The sequence below is a fragment of the Paramormyrops kingsleyae genome, chromosome 18 (assembly GCF_048594095.1).
Source record: "Paramormyrops kingsleyae isolate MSU_618 chromosome 18, PKINGS_0.4, whole genome shotgun sequence".
Taxonomy (NCBI): domain Eukaryota; kingdom Metazoa; phylum Chordata; class Actinopteri; order Osteoglossiformes; family Mormyridae; genus Paramormyrops; species Paramormyrops kingsleyae.
Window position 1 is genome coordinate 6693188 of NC_132814.1, and position 22846 is coordinate 6716033.

The 22846-nt window shown below is 40.1% G+C and overlaps 1 protein-coding gene and 1 long non-coding RNA gene across 22 annotated transcripts in view; one reads left to right on the forward strand and one right to left on the reverse strand.

The window, feature by feature from the left end:
• Positions 1-22846, forward strand: part of LOC111836071 (protocadherin gamma-A11-like) — a 187780-nt gene that overhangs the window by 35826 nt on the left and 129108 nt on the right. The window contains exon 1 of one of the 16 annotated variants that reach the window (XM_072701940.1): positions 19994-22659. The exons of the other annotated variants lie outside the window; for them this stretch is intronic. Coding sequence (XP_072558041.1) covers positions 20251-22659 — 2409 coding nt within the window. The 5' untranslated portion in view covers positions 19994-20250. Of the gene's footprint in view, positions 1-19993; positions 22660-22846 lie in introns of those variants that run through there. 16 annotated transcript variants of the gene reach the window in all.
• LOC140579636 (uncharacterized) lies at positions 700-10336 on the reverse strand. Of its 6 annotated transcripts, none has more exons than XR_011983586.1 (8): positions 10198-10333; positions 9870-9966; positions 8256-9586; positions 4861-5092; positions 3648-4583; positions 2978-3032; positions 2454-2607; positions 700-1012 (listed from the first exon to the last, which is right to left on the reverse strand). It is a non-coding gene; the product is annotated as an uncharacterized lncRNA (long non-coding RNA). The 6 variants fall into 6 exon arrangements; XR_011983585.1 differs by having other exon boundaries at positions 3648-5092; positions 8256-8421; positions 8752-9586; positions 10198-10332; XR_011983584.1 differs by having other exon boundaries at positions 3648-4546; positions 10198-10331.

Sequence of the window (22846 nt, forward strand, 5' to 3'; positions counted from 1 at the left end):
ATATAACACTCCTATGCATATACATACACACTGCAGACCTGACACATTGTGTTATTCTGAATTCAGTGCACTGTAAAAAAAAAAATCCGTAAAAAAACGGATAATGTACTGGCAGAAAATTACCAGTACATTATCTGTTGATTTTATGAAGATTTCCGTAAATCCTAAAGCGGAAAATCCTGTAGATTTACAGTATGTCTTCTGTACCATTCAGACACTTCCGTAAATCCTAAAGCGGAAAATTCTGTAGATTTACAGTATGTCTTCTGTACCATTCAGACACTTCCGTAACTCCTAAAGCGGAAAATTCTGTAGATTAACAGTGTATCTTCTGTACCATTTACAGACACTTCCATTAATCATAAAGCGGAAAATTCTGTAGATTAACAGTGTATCTTCTGTACCATTCACAGACACTTCCATTAATCCTAAAGCGGAAAATTCTCTAGATTTACAGTATATCATCTGTACCATTCACAGACGTCAATCTTTAAGCCAAAGTTTTTAATGATGAAATAAGTCACCATTGTCAAGTTGAAATGCAAAGCTATTAACCTACTGTATATTTGCTGGTGAATACATATTCTCTTCCACTCTTAAAACAATGCTAAAACACAATAAATTAACAATATATGAATCACATTTGAATGTATAAACACATAATACAACCACATTATCAAATAAATCCAACACAATATATACAAAGTAACAAGTTTATTTCTTCAGGGAAACTTTTTTCAAGTAAACATCTGTAACTCATGTAAACATATTGCACATTAAAAATGCCACAGTAATGCCACATAACATGTTGACAATGCAAAGCACCACTAGAAGCATTAAAACAACAAACTAAACCAGTCGATTTAACTAGCTTTGAACTCAAATTTTCCACTGACTTTCAAAATTATTCAGTTCGTAGAGGAATTTCAGCAGTCTAGGTGGAATGTGCTGCTGCTTTGTTCCCTTTTTTTCTGACTTTGTTCCTCGTTCGGGATTTATTCCAATGAGAACTCTGCAAAAAATAGAAAAAAAAATAACTAAACACAATTAAATTAATGATCTTGAACTACGTAGTAGCATACAGACTAATATGAGATGTAAAAGTACTCATCTACTTCATGACAATTGGAATTAGGGCTGCAATAATTAGTCAATACAATTAACAATATTAGTTCTAAAAAAATTGTTGTATTATAAAAACAAATTATCCATTTTCAGGGCCACAGCACCATAAGTCACCACAGTATCTCCGTCAGTGTTCATGTATAACTGTAACGCAGTGCAGGAACTGCTGGGGCCATACAGTATAACTTCCAGTGTCTCATGGCTGCATTCTGAACTAGCGTAGAACAACACTTTAATGCAGAATTTTTAAATCAGAGTTTCATGCCACTACTGTGCCACATGAGCATCTGAAACACAAACCCAGTAGTAGTGTTAGATCTCCGTCCATCTCTGCCCCATTCCTGTGTAGCTTAAGACATGGCTACTTTAATATTAGTTTAAATACTAGAACTCGTGGCCATACTGTAGGTGGAAATTAGCGGGAGATCACTTTAAACTGAATTTGAGAAAACACTTCTTTACACAGCATGTAGTTAGAGTATGGAATAGTCTTCCTGCTAGTGTAATGCAAGCTAAAACTCTGGGTTCCTTTAAATCAGAGCTAGATAAGATTTTAACAACACTTTACTATTGGAAAGAACATGGTTTGATTACAGTTCTGCTCAATTTGTTGATCAATTTGTTCACATGGGGAGTGTTTTAATTTGTTTACTGTTCCTTCAGAGAACAGCTGATTTCAGTGGAATTACCACTGCCACCATTCCCGTGCATCTCTCTGCCATTCTGAATATCAGTCAGGGTTACTGTTTAGCATCTTATCAAGACTAAACGACTGATAGATGTGATTCACCAACGAAACACCTGCCGAAAAGACCTAGTGGACGTCAGTCATCAGGTTTATTAGTTTAGCAAATCATTCTGAACTGCAACACTTGTAGGTGGGGGTCTGAGATGTGGTCGCTATGGTTCAACTCAGCATGGCATCGCTATAGTCATTGAGCTGAGATCAGTGGGAGGTCCTTTAAGACCTTTAGCGTGTCAGCTATTGGCTAGTACTCACAACCGTGTTTTTCATGCTGTTCAGTGATATGCAGCTTCCTGACTAAACTGAAGAAAGAATCAGCAGCTAATCACCTCCTCCTTGTGATTGGACTCATTTTGACCAGCTAATCAATTTAAATGCACACATATACTGTATGTTGTTGCATATGCAGATTTTGGGTGCAAATGTGCCTAAATTGGTCACACTCTGTAGCCCTGTTTTATCAATGCATTTCAACACAATACATTTAATCTCGAGGAAAGCAGAATTCCACAATGTCATATATGCAATAAACAGCGACAAAAATATGCTCAATCAACAACATTTCAAAATGTGTTTTGCTTACCTTTGTATGAATTCCAGGGTAAGTGACATTTGTTTGGGATATTTTATGTTACAGACATAAAACAAAGAAAAGGCATAGCTCAAGGCGACAATGGGGGAGCTGATGTGATCGTTGACAACTTCATTATCTACTACAATCTTGAAGCGCCCATCACCTTAATATAAAGACAAATCAAAGACAGACATTGTCCAATTCAGAAAATCACTCCAAACATAGTTTAAATTATGTATACTCAATTCACTTTGCCAAAATGCACTGTTTGCATCAACTAAACAGTGGGGAATATGCAGTTGGAGAAGACGGAGGAGACTCCCAGCTGTAGCAGGTGTAGTTATTTTGATATTGGATATATTTTTAATCTAATTTTTAAAATTTAATTTAAAATATATTCTTTCATTTGTACTTTTAAGCAAACATTTGAACCATTTATAGAAGTCCAGGTGTCTGCAGTGCATTCTGTTAAAAAAAAAAAAAAGCAAATATATCGTAAGTTAGTTGTGGAGAGAAAGTAACAGACTACAAACCCATGATAAGAATGCAGGGAGTGCTTGGGTTGCACAGTCCAGCAGCAGTTGAGTCCTGTTGTTGGGGGGTGGGGGGGGGGTCAAAGAAATATTATGAATGTCATTATGAATTTTCTGTTTATAGTGTTTCCCATATAAGTACAGTAGGTTCATAATTACTAAGAATTAGAATATTCTGTAAAGATCAGTTGTGATGTAATACAACAATAACTGATTATGCACATATACTGATTCTAATCTGTAATGGAAACTCAGCTATATTTCAGAGACACAGAAATTCACATTGTCATACCATTTACATTGGCACCGGTTACATACTGGAATTGAGTTTCAGTACCCAACCATAGCTTCAACTGCCAGTTGCTTTGGCAACTCATTTCATGTTTTGAACAAATCAAGTGCATCCCTAAACTAACCCTATTTCACAAAGCAGGGAAAGTGAGAAGCAGGTGAAGAAAGGACCATGGGTAGCTGCCAAAGCATAGATCATAGAAGAAATGTTAATGTGCAAATAATCCAACTTCATTTTATATTACAATATATTGTAAAAGAAAAAATAAAGATGTATCTTAGTCATTATCTGGGGTTTAATTACGTACAAGCAATTATAAAAAATAAATAGGTTTTGATGAATGTCTGTAAAACAAGGCAGTAAGAAGTCTAACCCTACCTCATTTTGGTAGAAAAGGTAGTCAGGATTTTCCTTGAAGAATTTTGCAATGCCAGAGATCAGCTGTAGTGGATCTTCACCAACTTGATCCCCTTTTGATTCAAGGAAGTCTTTAATGTTCTTTCCTTTTCTTGACAATTCCTCTGCCAACTTTGTTTGCACCGGAAAGCCAAGGAGGGTACATGTGTGATCAAAGAAGTGAACAGCTTCAAAAAGGAAGGGCCACTCTATCAATATTGTGTCTACTGTGCTTCCTTGGTTGATAGCTGCACGCTGGATGCTGTATGTTTCAGCCATCATTTTTCGAATAGATGACTCTGGAAGATCATTGGTTTTGAAGGCTGTTTTCAGTTCATCTTGTTTAGATTGTAGTTCTGCTGTACCTTCAACAGCAGGCTGCCACATCACACATCCGTAGCGATCCGCATGTGTAGATTTTTTCCTCAATGCATCTTCATCCTCAGCTGGCCTCTTTGCTGAGCTGGTGGTTAATGGCCTTCGAACATTTTCAACTCTGTTTTCCAGCTGTACAAAGAGACTATCATAACCTGATCCAATGAAATTTGTTCCATTGAGATCTCTATCTTGGAAAGAGCAGGGATATTGCTGTACAATCTGCTTTGCAATCTCTCGAAGCTTTGCTCTTCCTGGTCTTCCATGCTGTTTACCCAGTAAATCATCAATAACTATACGAACCAGCTCTCTTCTTTCTTTCGGCTTTGGTCGTTTCTTTTCACTCAAGGCAAGCATGAGGTTTGGGAGCATTTTGTTCCATGGTATAGCATATGTTGCACAGGATGATGAATTATCAGTGGGCTCAGGTGTTGGAGGTAATGTTGGGGAGAGATGAACATTCAGTGGCAGAGGTGTCACAGTGGGAGTAGGTATGGCTTGAGACTCTGGATAACATACATTACCAAAAATGAATGACATCCGCTGTTAAAGTAAGATGTAGGACTTAAGTCATAACAATCCAGTCCATCGTTTACATATGCCCAAACCAATCTGTGAATAATTTACATATACAAAGACTAATTAAAAAAATAAAAATAAATTAATAAAAGAAATAGTGTTATTGAAAGCAAAATATTGATATTGAAACTACATGTTACTTTTGATGTGTTGAATTTAGGGCAGGTTAATGACCATGGTTAAACAGGATATACAGCCCATATAGTGCAGAAGGATTAGGGTTCAAAAACGAAAAACTTACCAGCAGTGAAAGCTTGAATTAGTCTTCTACATTGAATGGGTGGCAGAATTCCATCAACGTCCTCAGTCCTCACAAAGTTAAGGTCATCTACACAACTTACTCCAATGATCTCGAGTCTATCCATGAGCGAGTCTATCACATCACTGCTGAGCAATGGCAGAGCTTTCTTAACTAATTCTTTCACATGCTCCATAGTGGCATATGCTTAAGTGGGATGAGTAATCTTGCACCTCTGTGGTAAAAGGAAAGTGGAACATAATCAATAAGCTCATCAAGATTTTTGCAAATGAGCTTATCTGAACAATTTTTAGAAATTTCATAGACTCCAAGCTCAGGCACCCAGTTGGCAGTTTTTTCCCGCACCAAAAGCAGGGCAGTTGTTTCACTTTTGATAAAAATGCTCGCTATTTGCCCTAACCCTAGTTGCCCTTTAGTATATCTCAGCAAAACGAGCATTCCATTTGCATATGATGTCCCTCTAACGTGTACCTTATCTGTGACGACTGAGTTACATGAGGTAAGTCCAAAGTCTGCAACTGCTGCCCTTATGCCATCATCATAGAGCTCCGGATAAAAGCGAGTGGAGTCTGAAACTTGTACCTGGGGCCCAAATATTCTGCCATGAGCCTGATATGCCTGAAACAACTGATGTCTATCAGCAAGTGACTTAGTCACATTTCTGAAGTTTTTGCTTGACCTAATACATCTTTTAAAATAAGTATGCTTACTCTCAAAGCGCATAGTCCATGTATGTATGAGTGGACCAAACTGCAAACTCAAGTCAGCATAGTGAAGCAGATAGTGATGTTTTGGTCTAAGATTTACATGTGGGAATAACTCTTGCCTCATTTCCACATACTCTTCGATCAGTACCTTCATGTAAGCAATCTGAGACTCTGAAAGACTAGGTGCGCAGACAAATTCAACCAACTCCCTGAGAAGAAGTACCAGCTGCCACACAGCATTGTCAGCATCCACAATTCTGTCATGCACTAAAATAGGCAAGAATTTCAACAGCCACCTGTTTTGGGCTGCATGGCCTCCAAGCTTTGTTCCATTACAGGGAACAGCATTTAGCTTGTTATTGCTTTCACCAGAAAAAGATTTGAGTCTGTCATTTAGTAACTTGTAACTGAACCACTTTTGTCTTTTAATTAAAAACTGCAGATACATTGCTAAATCATAATCAACAACTCCCTCAAACAGGTCATGTGCTAGACATGGTGGCAGTCCAGGCTGACACACATGGAAATTCGACAGTTTGTTGAAAACACTGTTGTCTTTAATGCCCTGGTGCATTGTGACTTCAGGGTGATCCTCCAAAAACTGCACAGACTCATTATAACCAGCAGGATCTCTCTGAGTGGCAACCGTGAAAGGGCTGAACTGAAATACATTCCTGGTGACTAGACAGAATCTGCAGAAATAGTCAGCACAGGTGAAATTTTCGGTAAAGCCACCAATCATGTGGGAGCCCAGATTATCTCCCATTATGCATGCCACAGTACCTTTATATATCTTATCCTCAAATGATATGCCCTTTACCTCCAGGTCACATAAGTCTGACACAAGCTCACTGAAAACTTTATCCACTCCAAAATATTTACAGTCTTTCTCTGCACAGAGCAGTGCCAATTGCATCTGATCAACAGTTGATCGCTGGTGAGGATGAAAATTTCCCAGAGTGAAGTAGACAGCTAAAACTTTGTGCTTTTGCTTAGCAGATCCGAGAGGATTAGCCACCTCAAAAGCATCTTGAAAAAGCATCACCTTTAGAGAATCTGGATTGGAGGCAAACATGGCATTAGATCTAATGACACACCCATCCATGAAATCATGGAGTATACCATCTTCAATTAGAGGAGCTACACTCTGCTGAGCTGCACTTGTCTCTTTTAGCATTGCTCTGAGGTTTTCCAGAATTGGAATGTAATGATAGTGCCTCTTCTGCCCACTATCATTGTAGCCAAGAGTGACTTCTACAGGCTGAACATAGTTAAAGTGTGTCTTGTAATACTGCAGCCTTCTATGGTGTGAAGATAAAGGACCATTTGCATGCAATGCCTCGTTCATAGGGCTCTGCTCGTATGTACTCTTTCCAAGACATGTCAATGTCTCTGTTGGAACACCATATGGTACAAGTTCTCGAGAGAGTACAGCCATTGTATACTCCTGTTGAATATCCTGAAGAGTTTTCATTTCATTTGCTATCTCTGTAATAGTGGACGCTGGGACCAAGTACTTTGCCTGCAAACCCAAGTAAAACAGAGCTAGATTTTCTGTGTAGCTAGCTTGCACTTTATCACTCCCCACATCCATACTTTGTTCTACATCAATCACATCAGTTTCTTCAGGTACATTCCCTGCAATATGTGCTCCCTCATCAGGAAAAGACTGTTCTGCAACTTCGCAAACATGAACAGGTGCAATCTGCATAACATTCCACCCCCTATGATATCTGGAAATATGAGATGAAAATGATGTCTTTAGGTTAAAGGTCTTAGCACATCCATCAAAGGGGCAAGTTATAGCCAGACCTTCTTGTATGTGGCCACTCAAATGAGACACAAGCCCTTTAACATCTGCATATTCTCTGCAACAAAAATTCAATGAACACTTTAACTGTACAGACACATTCTGATTCCAAGTTTGTCTGGTCTTTGTTTCTCTGTGTGTTCTTGACATATGAACAGCAAAGGAGTTAAATGAGAAAAATCTTTTTCCACAATCTTTATACCCACATTTAAAATGAACATTGTTAACATGTCTGTGTGATCGGCAGTGCTTCAGGTATTCAGTCAATGAGATGCATTTAAAGTCACAAACATTACAAGTGAACATAACTGACCGTCTTATCTAATCTTTCCCCAAGAAAAGTTAAATAAAAAGGGGAAAAAGACTCAGAAGCTTCAGGACAAAGAGAAGAATGTGAGGGGCTTAGAGGAAATAAATGACAAATAGAAAAAAAAATGCCATGCCTTAAGTATAAAGCTCTCAGGTGACGCAGAACAGATACTGAATGTAATATATATATATATATATATATATATATATATATATATATATACAGTATATATATATATATATATCGCTACATCTCAAGAATATCACTATAACAATATGCCATAAACGACCCACTTTGCAAAATAGTGAGGACAGTTACACAGATGCACGCAGCGTTCCTCCGTGAATAATATTAAGGAAAAACCTGGCTAACGCGGTCATTAAGCGAATATGAATAATAAACGCCAACGTTAAATACTACCTTTCTGGTAACGTTAATGGCAGACACGAGTTAATGCAACCTGCACAACTCTTCACAACTAAAAAAGTATTGCTCGTGGCAGAAACAATTTCAATAAAAACTTAATCTTAAATAAAAATCTTAATTTTACCAGAGAAATGTGAAAGGTTTCCTCAGTCCCCGAACCTGAGTGAAACTTGTGTGACCGCGTGTAAGACCACCATATAAAAAACGGCTCCTGCGTCCTTCGACTTTCGCGCTTCGTGGTGGTCCTGCTCCCAGGATGCACTGCGCAACTGAAAATACTGGTAAAACACCTGTAAAACAATAATACGTAAAATTCTGTCATATTAACACGGTAAATTATTCTGTATTTTTACGGATTTTTTTTACAGTGTGCCTAACTGGATATTTATTAACTATTCATAGCTGTTAATATGTCTAAAATTGATTTATGTTACATGGATAGGGTATCAAATATATTGCCTTTCTCATGTCTATATAATGACTTTGCTTTAAATGAAAAAGACATGATACTTCCCACCCGTACTCACATTAAAACTAAAACGTGGGTTAAACCATGTAAACATGGGTTCAACATGTGTTAACTATGTGAAATGGCCCATGGGCCAAGGAAAATGTCCTACCTTAATACTGTATTTTAGAACCATTTTTTATAACCTCTTCCAACATAACAGTACTTCTGTCTGAGGAGTCACAAAATGCTTTTTAAGAACACACCATTATAATTATGTTTTGTAAAACTGCCAACAGGTCAGTAAAACAAAAACACTGCATTAGTTTATCTAGTCTAGTGGCACAAATGTTTTTGCATGCAAAACAGTGCAATTTTATACACCAGAGGAACCTGAAACAAATGGGAGTGATTCATATGCCACTGAGATTCCAGTCAGTGTCAATGTCCAGCATAGCAAACAAAAACAATTAACTCTCATGTCCTTTCATCCGCCAAAAACTAAAAATATACATTAAAACATTTAAATGAAATAAAAAATACAAAGGCTGGCCCATATGTTAAAACTGCTGCATGTGTAAATGTGGACTATGTCAAAATAAGAGTGTTCCTCCTACTCATTTCCTGCAGCTTAATTTGCTAAAATGTACTTAAATGTCACTGAATACGGAAGTCAGCACAAGGCAGTTGTAACTCAGAGTAAGAGCTTGGTTTCCAAGCTCCTGACACGCTGTGAGCAACTGATGTATAGTTCCATGAAGATGTGCTGAATAGCTTCAAAGGTGTACTTATGTTCTTTTGGGAACTCCATGTTCAAGGCATAGAGCAAACCAAAAAGGTAGGCAAAGGCATTGGGGAGGTCTGCAAGATCATTGAGAACCATGGCTTCTTCTAACACAGTGGCAATGTTGATGACAGTGGGCAGTGCGGTAGATGCATCGTCATCTTCAAGAACAGTGAGGACTCCCATCTTGACACCTTCGATCTCCCTCTCAACTGGACTTGTCCTGTTGAAACAAAAAGATTTACCAAATTCAGACCAATTTCCAGCTGCATGGGCAACAATCACTCAAAGAAAAATAGAGTGCAAAAAGAACATATGCTGTCCTACCATTTACTTTAAATGATGGGAAGCCTACCTTTTTACCAATAGTTTATTTGCAGATCTAGTGTTTATCTTGAGGCTCTAAAGCAAATTTCCTACACAAGATCATGGGAATAAAGAAGCTAAATGCTATGTGCATGGCAGTTAATGTGTATGCATGATTGAGGAAAAGGCCCATATTGTACTCATCAGGCATGTCAGGAAAAGCTTTGTTGAATTCTCATGGACAAATATGGGTAGGCCTTCGAGAGATGTTCTTTGATGCAGCACAATGTCAGATGTCTCGAAAAAGAAAAAACAATAGGCCTTTAGTTACCAATAACAGCATTTCTGAAATTGGCAGACTTTTTTTTACCAGGATGTCTGCTGGCAAGTACAACAACAACGTATATTGTGCAGAGTGGGTTACAATTAAAACACTTGCTACAAAAAACCTGCCTCCCTTTGAACTACAGGGCTTTTAAACTATGCAGGCAGTAGGGCTAAAATGACATAATTAATACATAAGTTTACCTGTTCATCAAGCTTTTGCAGAAGGTTTTCCATGTCTTGAGTAAAGGCTCCCTTCCTGGCCCGGTACAGTTTAAGCAGTTGAGAAGAGTACATGTCTAACGCAGCTCTAAAGGTCCCCAACAGGTCCTTGGTGGTGACATGGTGGAACTCTGCACAAATCTGTAGAACAACAAAAGTAGACAAAACAAAAATATTAAAACATTTAATGATTTTTATATTTAATTATTTATTTAGACATTTAGTTATTTTGTACCTGAAAAACCCATTCACATCAACCTAGTGAAAAATCCTTGCCTGTTCTTCAAGAAACAGAGCGGGCCATCTCTCCTGGACTTCCAAGACCATGGCTCCACCTCCACAATTTCCTTTCTCCTAAGGGAGAATGTGCGGTCCATCTTCTGTCTTATGAGTTCCATGTCTTTGGCCCAATCCCAAACTATACCCTCGACACTCCGCCTTCATTTCGAGTCACACTCCCGCCGAGTCACCCTCACAATATTCCCTATGCACTTAAACTGAAGGAAATTATCACAAGAAAGATTTGAGACAGACTTGCCCTCGCAGCGCCTTTTTGCAGTCTTCTTTACCAGAAAGAGGAAATGCATTACGTAGTGATTTGGGCAAATGGATCCATCAAGAAGCTGTATTGTATTTTCTTTAATGACATATCAGTTATTTTAAAAAAGCACAAAGTTTAACTAATGCGAGAAAACGATGGCTACGTTGTCTTATTGCACTGAGCAATTTTAAGTATGTACATGTGTCATATTGACGATTGTACAATTTCTACCATAGCTAACTTAGTTTACACGCATAAAACATTACGCATTACTTCTGTACCAAATACCAGATCAGATCTGTAGAGGAAAAAAACAGGCAAATATGAAACATAAATTGTTATTGCTGGTGTGATGTTGATAGAGTTTGCGTACTAATGTTTCTTCGCGTGGTTTCTAGTTTGAAAAGTACACAAAATCTCTCGTAATCGGATCACGATAAAATCTATCTGTACTGACCAGCTACAAATAACTGCTTTCCTAATTTTTTTCTGCAGCGATGAATTATAACATGTAACATAGACTTTATATCTATGTGTATTTCACAGTGCTGTTAGAATCCAATTATTAAATTATCGCGCTGTTCTATTTCCTGTGCGCTAGGAATTGTGGGATTTGTTAGTGGTAGTGGAATCGCGCGAGCCACCATCGTTGCTGACTCGCTAAAGAAGGGCATAATCGACCACTCCCCCTTAGCCCTTGCTGCTTTGAGCAAGAGTGTCCAGCTGCAGACGCCTGTAGAGTGGAGCTCCACCGGAAATACGTCACCTCCACAGGAAATACGTGATTTTAAGGGGCGTAAAGTGGAGCTCCACAGGAAACACGTGACCAAACTGTGTGTTACAGCGGAATTTCAGTTGTAAAATTCTCAAAAAGTATGTTTTTGTTCATTTATACGCTAGAGAAATTATTATATATATATACACATATATATATACACTCACCTAAAGGATTATTAGGAACACCTGTTCAATTTCTCATTAATGCAATTATCTAATCAGCCAATCACATGGCAGTTGCTTCAATGCATTTAGGGGTGTGGTCCTGGTCAAGACAATCTCCTGAACTCCAAACTGAATGTCAGAATGGGAAAGAAAGGTGATTTAAGCAATTTTGAGCGTGGCATGGTTGTTGGTGCCTGACGGGCCGGTCTGAGTATTTCACAATCTGCTCAGTTACTGGGATTTTCACGCACAACCATTTCTAGGGTTTACAAAGAATGTTGTGCAAAGGGAAAAACATCCAGTATGCGGCAGTCCTGTGGGCGAAAATGCCTTGTTGATGCTAGAGGTCAGAGGAGAATGGGCCGACTGATTCAAGCTGATAGAAGAGCAACTTTGACTGAAAAAACCACTCGTTACAACCGAGGTATGCAGCAAAGCATTTGTGAAGCCACAACATGCACAACCTTGAGGCGGATGGGCTACAACAGCAGAAGACCCCACCGGGTACCACTCATCTCCACTACAAATAGGAAAAAGAGGCTACAATTTGCACGAGCTCACCAAAATTGGACAGTTGAAGACTGGAAAAATGTTGCCTGGTCTGATGAGTCTCGATTTCTGTTGAGACATTCAAATGGTAGAGTCAGAATTTGGCATAAACAGAATGAGAACATGGATCCATCATGCCTTGTTACCACTGTGCAGGCTGGTAGTGGTGTAATGGTGTGGGGGATGTTTTCTTGGCACACTTTAGGCCCCTTAGTGCCAATTGGGCATCGTTTAAATGCCACGGCCTACCTGAGCATTGTTTCTGACCATGTCCATCCCTTTATGACCACCATGTACCCATCCTCTGATGGCTACTTCCAGCAGGATAATGCACCATGTCACAAAGCTCGAATCATTTCAAATTGGTTTCTTGAACATGACCATGAGTTCACTGTACTAAAATGGCCCCCACAGTCACCAGATCTCAACCCAATAGAGCATCTTTGGGATGTGGTGGAACTGGAGCTTCGTGCCCTGGATGTGCATCCCACAAATCTCCATCAACTGCAAGATGCTATCCTATCAATATGGGCCAACATTTCTAAAGAATGCTTTCAGCACCTTGTTGAATCAATGCCACGTAGAATTAAGGCAGTTCTGAAGGCGAAAGGGGGTCAAACACCATATTAGTATGGTGTTCCTAATAATCCTTTAGGTGAGTGTATATATATATATATATCTGGTCTGATCTAGTTTGTGGAATATATATATTGGTCATAAGATGAGCAGTTATAAACATGCCATACATACGCAATTGCTATTATGTTACTTTCCATACACATTACTAATATATATATTGGTCTTGCCTTAACTGTTATAAACATATACTATATACGATTGCTGGAACAGCGCAAATGCGTACGTATTTTATGTGCATTTGCGCTGATATGACAAGAAATTATTGTGCATTTTAACCTGTATATGCTAATTCGTACTTCATTTGCGGTATATAGGTTGAAATGCACGGTATTTTCTTGTCATATCAGCGCAAATGCACATAAAATACGTACGCATTTACACTGTCACAGCAATCGATTGCCGCACGTATCGCTTTTAGAGGTGAATGCGTACTTGCGTACCAGTTATATGCAGCCCTGTATGTGTTGTATAAATGATGATCAACATGTAACAATTATATTCAATCAACTGCTAAATTTATTTAGACAGCAACAACAAACAGAATTAAAAAAAAAATAAAAAATCAATCAACACACTCATGTGCCAGTAATTTAATCTTTCTCATAACAGACAGCATTAACCCGGAGGCCCCGCTGGTCAACACAGGCATGTAAAAATAATTCCATGTCACGTGTTTCCTGTGGAGCTCCACTTTACGCCCCTTAAAATCACGTATTTCCTGTGGAGGTGACGTATTTCCGGTGGAGCTCCACTCTACAGGCGTCTGCAGCTGGACACTCTTGTGGTGCGTTCCATTTGCCCTGGGAACTCGGATTCCGAGTTGGATTCCGAGTTTCAAAGCCGGAAGTGACGACATGCGCGCTCCCGTTTCTCGGAGATCCGAGAATGATCTCGGATAACGCAGAGGATCCCGAGTTCAGAATCGAAGATGGCTGCGCCCTTTATCAACAGAAGGGAAAGTTGTAGTTTTATCCTGTTTAAGCACTACTTATTAAATCGGTCGCACACACTATACCGTCCAACTTATCTGTGGACGTGTTGCTACGGAGTTTTATACGTGAAGCACCGCGCGTAATGTGTTATCAAGTGATATGGCTAACAATGGCTACCAATTAACCGGTCTAGAATTGGATTTCATGATTAGTCGGATTATTTGTCGGATTTAAGGTAGTTCGGGCTAATTGTAAGTGAACGAAAATAAAGGCCATTTAAACTGAGGTACCTTAAATCCGACAAGTTGTCCGGCTAAGCAAAAAATCTTGCTTTTTCATATGGGTCGATGGTATTGCTACTTCTTTGGCAAATGGAACGTATCCAACTCGGTTTTTCCGAGTTTTTACCGGATGTGACGTAATCTCGGATTCCGAAAATCGGAATCCGAGGCAAATGGAATGCACGATTGGGCCCAATCCCAAACTGGTCCCTACACACTCCGCCTCACCACTCCGCCTTCGTTTGCGCGTTCCCGAGACCCGTCGCCATGTTGAAGTGTGTCTCAAAGCAGCAAGGGCTAAGGGGGAGTGGTCGGGTGTGTCCGAAATCGCGCACTTGCAGTGCGCGATTTTAGGGCGTAGTGCGTTCACACTGACAACTAAGCCAAAATTAAGTGCACTGAAAGTACCCGGATGGTGCACTGAAAACGGCCAGAAAACGCAGTGCAGAACGATGGACACTACTCGCACTAAACGGACGCCATTTTGACTACGTAGCGGAAGGGGAGGGACTTTCGGCAAATTTAAATAATGGCGGACAACACAGACACGCAAGCTCATTCGGAGGCAACTGCGTCATATAAATGTAACATTAATAAAATTATTTTACTGATGTATACTTCGGTGTGTAGCCTGTCACTCTCTGACGACAGTTATAGATAATTTTGAGTTTGCGATTATATCGCCTTAGAAGAGTTCGCACACGTAAATGTTAGCAGTTTTTTAGCCGGTTAGGCGGTCGTAGATAAGTTATATACACGCAAATAAAACCACAAGGAAATTCATTGTAAATAAAACACGGCAAATATTTTGGGGCGCTGGAGAATCGCGATCAAATGCTAGTCCGTCACTTCCGGTAAGTGCAAAACGTTAGTGTTCCATTTATGACAGCACTTACCCATGGTAGTGTGCACTACAGGAGGAAGTGCGCAGTGCGCACTACGCCCTACATCTCAGTGCACTGAGGCAAGTGCGCGATTTCGGACACACCCGTCGATTATGCCCTCCTTTAGCGAGTCAGCAACGATGGTGGCTCGCGCGATTCCACTACCACTTCCATATCCCACAATTCCTAGCGCACAGGAAACAGAGCAGCGCGATAATTTAATAATTGGATTCTAACAGCACTGTGAAATACATATAGAAAGTCTATGTTACATGTTATAATTCATCGCTGCAGAAAAAAAATTAGGAAAGCAGTTATTTATAGCTGGTCAGTACAGATAGATTTTATCGTGATCCGATTACGAGAGATTTTGTGTACTTTTCAAACTAGAAACCACGCGAAGAAACATTCGTACGCAAACTCGATCAACATCACACCAGCAATAACAATTTATGTTTCATATTTGCCTGTTTTTTCCTCTACTGATCTGGATCTGGTATTTGGTACAGAAGTAATGCGTAATGTTTTATGCGTGTAAACTTATTAAGTTTACACGCATGGTAGAAATTGTACAATCGTCAATATGACATGTGTACATACTTAAAATTGCTCAGTGCAATAAGACGACGTAGCCGTCGTCTTTTCGCATTAGATAAACTTTGTGCTTTTTTAAAATAACTGATATATGTCATTAAAGAAAATACAATACAGCTTCTTGATGGATCCATTTCGTCAAATCACTACGTAATGCATTTCCTCTTTCCGGTAAAGAAGACTGTAAAAAGGCGCTGCGAGGGCAAGTCTGTCTCAAATCTTTCTTGTGATAATTTCCTTCAGTTTAAGTGCATAGGGCGTGTTGTGAGGGTGACTCGGCGGGAGTGTGACTCGAAATGAAGGCGGAGTGTCGAGGGTATATGGTGCGTTCCATTTGCCCTGGGAACTCGGATTCCGAGTTGGATTCCGAGTTTCAAAGCCGGAAGTGACGACATGCGCGCTCCCGTTTCTCGGAGATCCGAGAATGATCTCGGATAACGCAGAGGATCCCGAGTTCAGAATCGAAGATGGCTGCGCCCTTTATCAACAGAAGGGAAAGTTGTAGTTTTATCCTGTTTAAGCACTACTTCTCATTTCTGGCTCATTAAATCGGTCGCACACACTATACCGTCCAACTTATCTGTGAACGTGTTGCTACGGAGTTTTATACGTGAAGCACCGCGCGTAATGTGTTATCAAGTGATATGGCTAACAATGGCTACCAATTAACCGGTCTAGAATTGGATTTCATGATTAGTCGGATTATTTGTCGGATTTAAGGTAGTTCGGGCTAATTGTAAGTGAACGAAAATAAAGGCCATTTAAACTGAGGTACCTTAAATCCGACAAGTTGTCCGGCTAAGCAAAAAATCTTGCTTTTTCATATGGGTCGATGGTATTGCTACTTCTTTGGCAAATGGAACGTATCCAACTCGGTTTTTCCGAGTTTTTACCGGATGTGACGTAATCTCGGATTCCGAAAATCGGAATCCGAGGCAAATGGAATGCACGAATAGTTTGGGATTGGGCCTTGCTTTGAGACACACTTCAACATGGCGACGGGTCTCGGGAACGCGCAAACGAAGGCGGAGTGTGTAGGGACCGGTTTGGGATTGGGCCTTTCTTGTAAGTAAAGTTTCGCTAACCGATCGTGAGCTTTTAAAAATTTTGCGTCTTTTCAACCTAACAGCAAGATAGCAAGTGCCTTTTTGGCGTAAAACAACAATATAACTTATTTTGTTTCAAGCCGAAAAACACTTTACAATCGCACTCAAGCGCTTTTTCATGACGCAATGTTCATCCGTCCAGTCTCTTTCACCGAGCGCTGGGCGGTTCGCCGCTTGGCACGTGGACGGCGCCTTAGCAATGTAGCTAGCTGCAGCATGTGTATTACTAATGACCAGAAAGGTGCGTTGTCATCCGTATACATGCTCCTCGGACTCCGATTGTTTCATATCTAGTAATTTACATTTTGAAAACCACAATTTACCAATTAAGCTAGATCAGGTATGCCGCTACCTACCTATCCTGCGGCATGAGTTAGCATATCGAAAACACAATTGAGTAAATAAAATTAATATACATGTCATTACTGCAAAGGCAGAACTTGTAGACAATATTTAATTAAAATACTTTTGGATGTATGTCAAGTTTTAACTTGAGATGAGGTTGCTTGCCATGTGGGAGATGATAAAAATGGTGGAGAAAACTCCCTGCAGAATCACTTGGTAGACCCTGTTTAACCCATCCATCCATTTTCTAAACTGCTTATCCTTTTTGGGTTGCAGGGGGTCCAGAGCCTATCCTGTAAGCTATGGGCATGAGGTGGGGAACAACCCAGGATGGGGGGGCCAGCCCATTGCAGGGCACACTCACACATGCACACCTATGGGCAATTTAGTTACTCTAGTTATCCAGCTCATGGGGGTGGGGGGGAACTGGAGAACCTGGAGGAAACATGGGGAGAACAGCTTTAAACTTACCTTAAAATAATTTATTACAATAGATAAATTGTAAAATCAATTTGCATCCTAAACATAACATTTATACAAGAGTACTTACAGTGAGGTCAACATACAGTATGTGGATTGGCTGTTGTGGTTAATGACACCTGTGAGATGGATAGTATAATTGTGTTTGTTACATGTGATAAAGGCTATCTTTGGATATACAGTATATCGATGTATATGTGTATATGTATTTGTATGTATTGTTTTGGACCTGATGGGCTTTCCCCTGGTCAGGCTCTCCCAGTTAGTGGTACAAGGAGATCCCCTGCGATTAACTATGCCGGCCCACATACCCGTCAGCCCACCAGGAAAATACCAGAAGGCCAGTTATTGGTGGATTTATGGGCGACATAGGCAGCTACCCAGGGCGGCATCTTGCTGGGGGGTGGCATGAGGCCCCCGCGCAAGAAAACAAACAAAAATAATACATTTGAACAGTGACATTTGCACGATTGATTTTCTCTCACTCATTTGCACTTCATGCCAATGATATTATGTCACCATGTGGGTCAATTAACCCTGTTGGAGGGGGCGCCCTGATTCTAGTTTGTGAGCCAGGCAGACTACCACTCAGAAGTATGAGATGCGGAGGGGGGCGGGGCTAGGGTAAGCTCAGGTCATCCCACTGAAAGCCCCAGGTGGGGGGACTGGGGGGGATTCTATCAAACAGCACACAGCTAACTTTATACTGTACTAATGCAATTCGTAAAAGTCTTCTGGTTTGTGTGAAATCATTTAGAATAATTAATTTTGACTCTTGGTTGAAATGTTTGGGGGGTCCGTGATGCATTGATGCTGGAGTGCCAAATGAACAGGTATGAAAAGGTCTAAACCAGAGGTCACTAACAGGTGGACCGCGTTCCGGGTCCGGACCGAAAAGCTGTCCCATACGGATAGCCAAAACAAAGTTATTTTTTAAAACCTGATGGGACGCCTCTATTTTAACCGGCGCAGCTTTTACAGTGTTTTCGGTAGTGGTTTAGCAGGAGAGCCGCTGTTTCCCACGCAAATAACGTCAAACACCTTTGACCACCAAGCAAGACGTAGTTCGGCGTATGCAGCCCTTTGTCTGCGCTAATGTGCCGTTAGTGTTAATAGCAGCAGCGAAGCTAAAACCCACAACCAAAAGGCCGTAATCTTCCTAACAGAGTGACTGATCTGTCCTTAAATCGTAAAGCTGAAAAGTTTTCAAACACAGTATGTATTATATAACATGTTGGATAAATAGACGTAGTTTATTGGTGACTTTGTGTTCGTTGAAGTTTTTAAACAACTGTATAAAGTAATGTTATTTGTTATATAAATCAACTCAGGTGAAACACAAATATATGTTTTCAGGGATGCCAAATCTGAAGCATCTGGCATGACATTCACGCTTTCAGAGAAATGCAGTAAATCTATATTATTCCATTATAAATGTCATGAGGCACGGGACGGGGAAACAGGAGTGGAGTGAAAACAGGGTTTAATTAGGAGACCACGCTCAGGTACATACAACCACTACACAACGTTAATGACCGGACTCCTAAAGGCACACACGGATTTTAATACACAGAACTAATGAAACACAACTAGAAACAGCTGATGACACGGGGATACCACACGAGGCAGCGAGGGGGGCGTGGCACACAGGAGGATCGGCGCGAGCAGGACATGACTATAAACCTAAAATTAGCTACGTCAAAAGTGTATTTTCACGGTTAAATACATGAAACAGTCAGGTGTGTATATATATATTTTATTATTATTATTATTTTTCTCTCTTGCTCTCTAACTGGACCTCTTTAAATTTTAGTTGAATAACCTGGTCTAAACCATCAGGTGGCCAGTTTAGAAAAAAGCGGAAAGAAGAAGAGAAGGAACGTGCAAAAGATAAGTGTATACAGCTATTTCATCCCATTATGAGGATACTATTATGCATATAATGAAATAACTTTCCCTGTAAGGTCAAATTGTTGCTAAGTAACTTTTAAGTCAGTGATAAATATGCAACACTGTGACATTATGACTTGTCACTTATTGGTCCAGACCATGGCAATTACTAAGTCATGGGGGGGAGGGGGGGTCATTTCACTGATATTGGGGTTTATTGGATACCAGACAATGCTTATTTATCTATTAACTATGATAGTTCTTTTAATTTTAAAAAAGTCCAGTAAATGAATTACTTTATAAATAAGTATGAGATGTTTATAAGCTGAGCTTGGTAACATAATATGGGGTCCGTACTATTGCAGAAGAAAAAGATGCAAATCAAATAATTAATTACTTGCTTATATATTTTATTACATTTTTTTCCAATTGCAAAATAATTATTTTGCACTTTGTGAATAACAGAAATTCTTATTAATCGATTGCGCCTTATTACTCTCGAGACCACAGGGTAGACAGTGTTGTTTCATGTAGTATTTGCCAGCGTTTCCCACACAGGTCTGTAAGGGCCGCTGTTGGTTAAGGAGGCGAGCTGCGACGGACGGATTTTCAGCGGCACCTCCCTTTTAACTGCGTGTCACAGATAGACCCACATGCGGTGTGTAATGCAGAGGTAGATTTCAGCAAAAACAAGAAGGCGAAAACACCTCGGGCCTGGTCTGCATTCCGAAAAATAAAAATAAGAATTTCACAAAATAAGAGTTGCATTTCATGTAGTGGATAGTGATTAAGGTGTGGGATGGATACCTAGGACTGAAAATATTGATTGTATATTAGTAGCAAAATATAGCGATGGAAATTGCCGTCAGAAGAAAAACCTGGAGTAGCAACGGGCAAGTAATGCTTTGGATAATTTTCCTTTACATTTGTTACTTCGCTAACGGACAACTTCGATATTCTGTTCCGGAGGAGATGGTGAAAGGCTCCGTGATCAGCAATGTAGCCACGGATCTGGGGATTGACGGTAAAAGACTAAAAAGTGGCCGAGCTCGGATCGTTGCCGGAGACAGCAGTCGGTACGTGGAGCTAAACACAGACAAAGGAATACTGGTGGTCAGTGAGAGAATAGACAGGGAGACGGTTTGTAATGAGATATCTCTGTGCAGTTTCAGTATTGAGATCATTATTGAAAATCCAATTGAACTGTTCGAAATAACAATAGAAATAATGGATATAAACGATCATGCTCCGAAATTCCCGAATGATGAAATAAATATTGAGATCAGTGAGACGGCGCAGCCCGGTGCGCGGTTTTTGCTGGACAGCGCTTATGATCCCGATGTCGGTATTAATACCATACAGAGCTACAGTCTGAAACCGACTGATAACTTCGTATTAAAACAGGAGACCCGTCCTGATGGCACTAAATATATTGAGATGATGTTACAGTCCCCCGTAGACAGAGAGAAACAGGAGGATTTGTCTCTAACATTAACTGCTGTAGACGGAGGTCACCCACCGCGGTCCGGAATGATGAAAATAAATTTAAAGGTTTTGGACGCAAATGATAACGCTCCAGTTTTTACCAAGAAGTTATACAGAGCTCCTATCCCAGAAAACTCATTTAAGGGGACGTTTGTTACAAAAGTAAGTGCAACTGACTCTGATAAAGGGATTAATGGTGAAGTTACATACGCTTTTAGGCAAACAGAAAAACATAGTGGCGAATTTGAAATCGACAAAATATCAGGGGAGATTTATGTTAGAGAAAATATAGATTTTGAAAATAAACAGAAATATGAAATCAGTATTGAAGCAAGAGATCACGGTGGTTTTACAGATTCTTGCGCTGTTATCGTTGATATTATTGACGTTAATGATAACATCCCAATTATAACGTTAACATCATTCACTAATCCAGTTTCCGAAGACGCTTTACCAGGAACTACTATTGCAGTTATTAATGTTAAAGACTTGGACTCTGGAGAAAACGGTCAGGTCAATTGTTTTATATCCGAGGACTCTCCATTTGCCATTAAATCATCAATAAGGAATTTCTTCACTCTTCGAACAATAAAAATGCTTAACAGAGAAAAACACTCAGAATATAACGTTACGGTAACAGCAACAGACGAAGGGTCACCTCCTCTATCCAGCAACAAGACATTACATATCAGAGTGTCCGATGTCAATGATAATGCGCCAGCATTTGAACAACGGTCTTACTCAGTTTATTTAACGGAAAACAACACACCCGGTGTTTCCATTTTCACTGTAAAAGCGAATGATGCCGACTGCTGCCAGAACGCGCGCGTCTCCTACCTGCTGGTGGACTCGGAGGTCAACGGTGTGCCCTCCTCTTCTCTCGTGTCAGTAAATGCCGAAAGCGGGGTAATCCACGCCGTGCATTCTTTCGATTATGAGAAACTTAGAGAATTTCAAGTTAAAGTCAGAGCTCAGGATGCTGGCTCACCTCCATTAAGTGGAAATGCTACAGTCCGCATTATCATCCAGGACCAGAACGACAACGCACCACAGATCCTCTACCCAGTACAGACTGGTAGCTCTTTGGTGGCTGAGATGGTGCCTCGTTCAGCTGACGTTGGCTATCTTGTCACTAAAGTGGTGGCCGTCGATGTGGACTCTGGACAGAATGCCTGGCTCTCATATAAACTGCAGAAATCGACAGACAGGGCGCTGTTTGAAGTGGGCTCACAAAACGGGGAAATCAGAACTATACGCCCAGTTAGTGATAAAGACACCATGAAACAAAGGCTTACTGTTATTGTGGAGGACAACGGACAACCGTCTCGCTCAGCTACAGTCAACATTAATGTGATGGTGGCGGACAGCTTCCCTGAAGTACTCTCGGAATTCAGTGACAATACTCACGACAAGGATTACAATGACAACCTGACTTTTTATTTAGTTCTGGCTCTGGCTGTAGTTTCCTTCCTCTTTATTTTGTCTTTAGTAGTAATTATATCTGTAAAAATCTATAGATGGAGACAATCACGCATCTTTTATCAGTCCAATCTGCCAGTTATACCGTATTATCCAACACTTTACTCAGACGCCGGAGGTACAGGGACTTTACAGCATATGCAGAACTACGAGGTGTATATGACGACTGACTCCAGGAAGAGTGACTGTAAGTTTGTCAGACCGAGCAGTCAGAGCGTTTTAATGGTGGATTCCACTTCTGCGGAAATAATGGCACGTGCGGGGAATGAGAAAAGCATTATGGATGAGGCAGATCTGGTAAGTTAACTACCTCTAATAAAATAGATTAATATTTTTAGTAGTACTAGTATTATTGTTGTTGTTTTCTTTCGTCTGTGGACCTTCTTTCTAATTTCTGTCTAAGGTATACGTTTAGCTTGAATGAATTGTTAAATATTTAATATACATAAAGTGATATCTGCATTATTAATTCCCAGTGTAATGG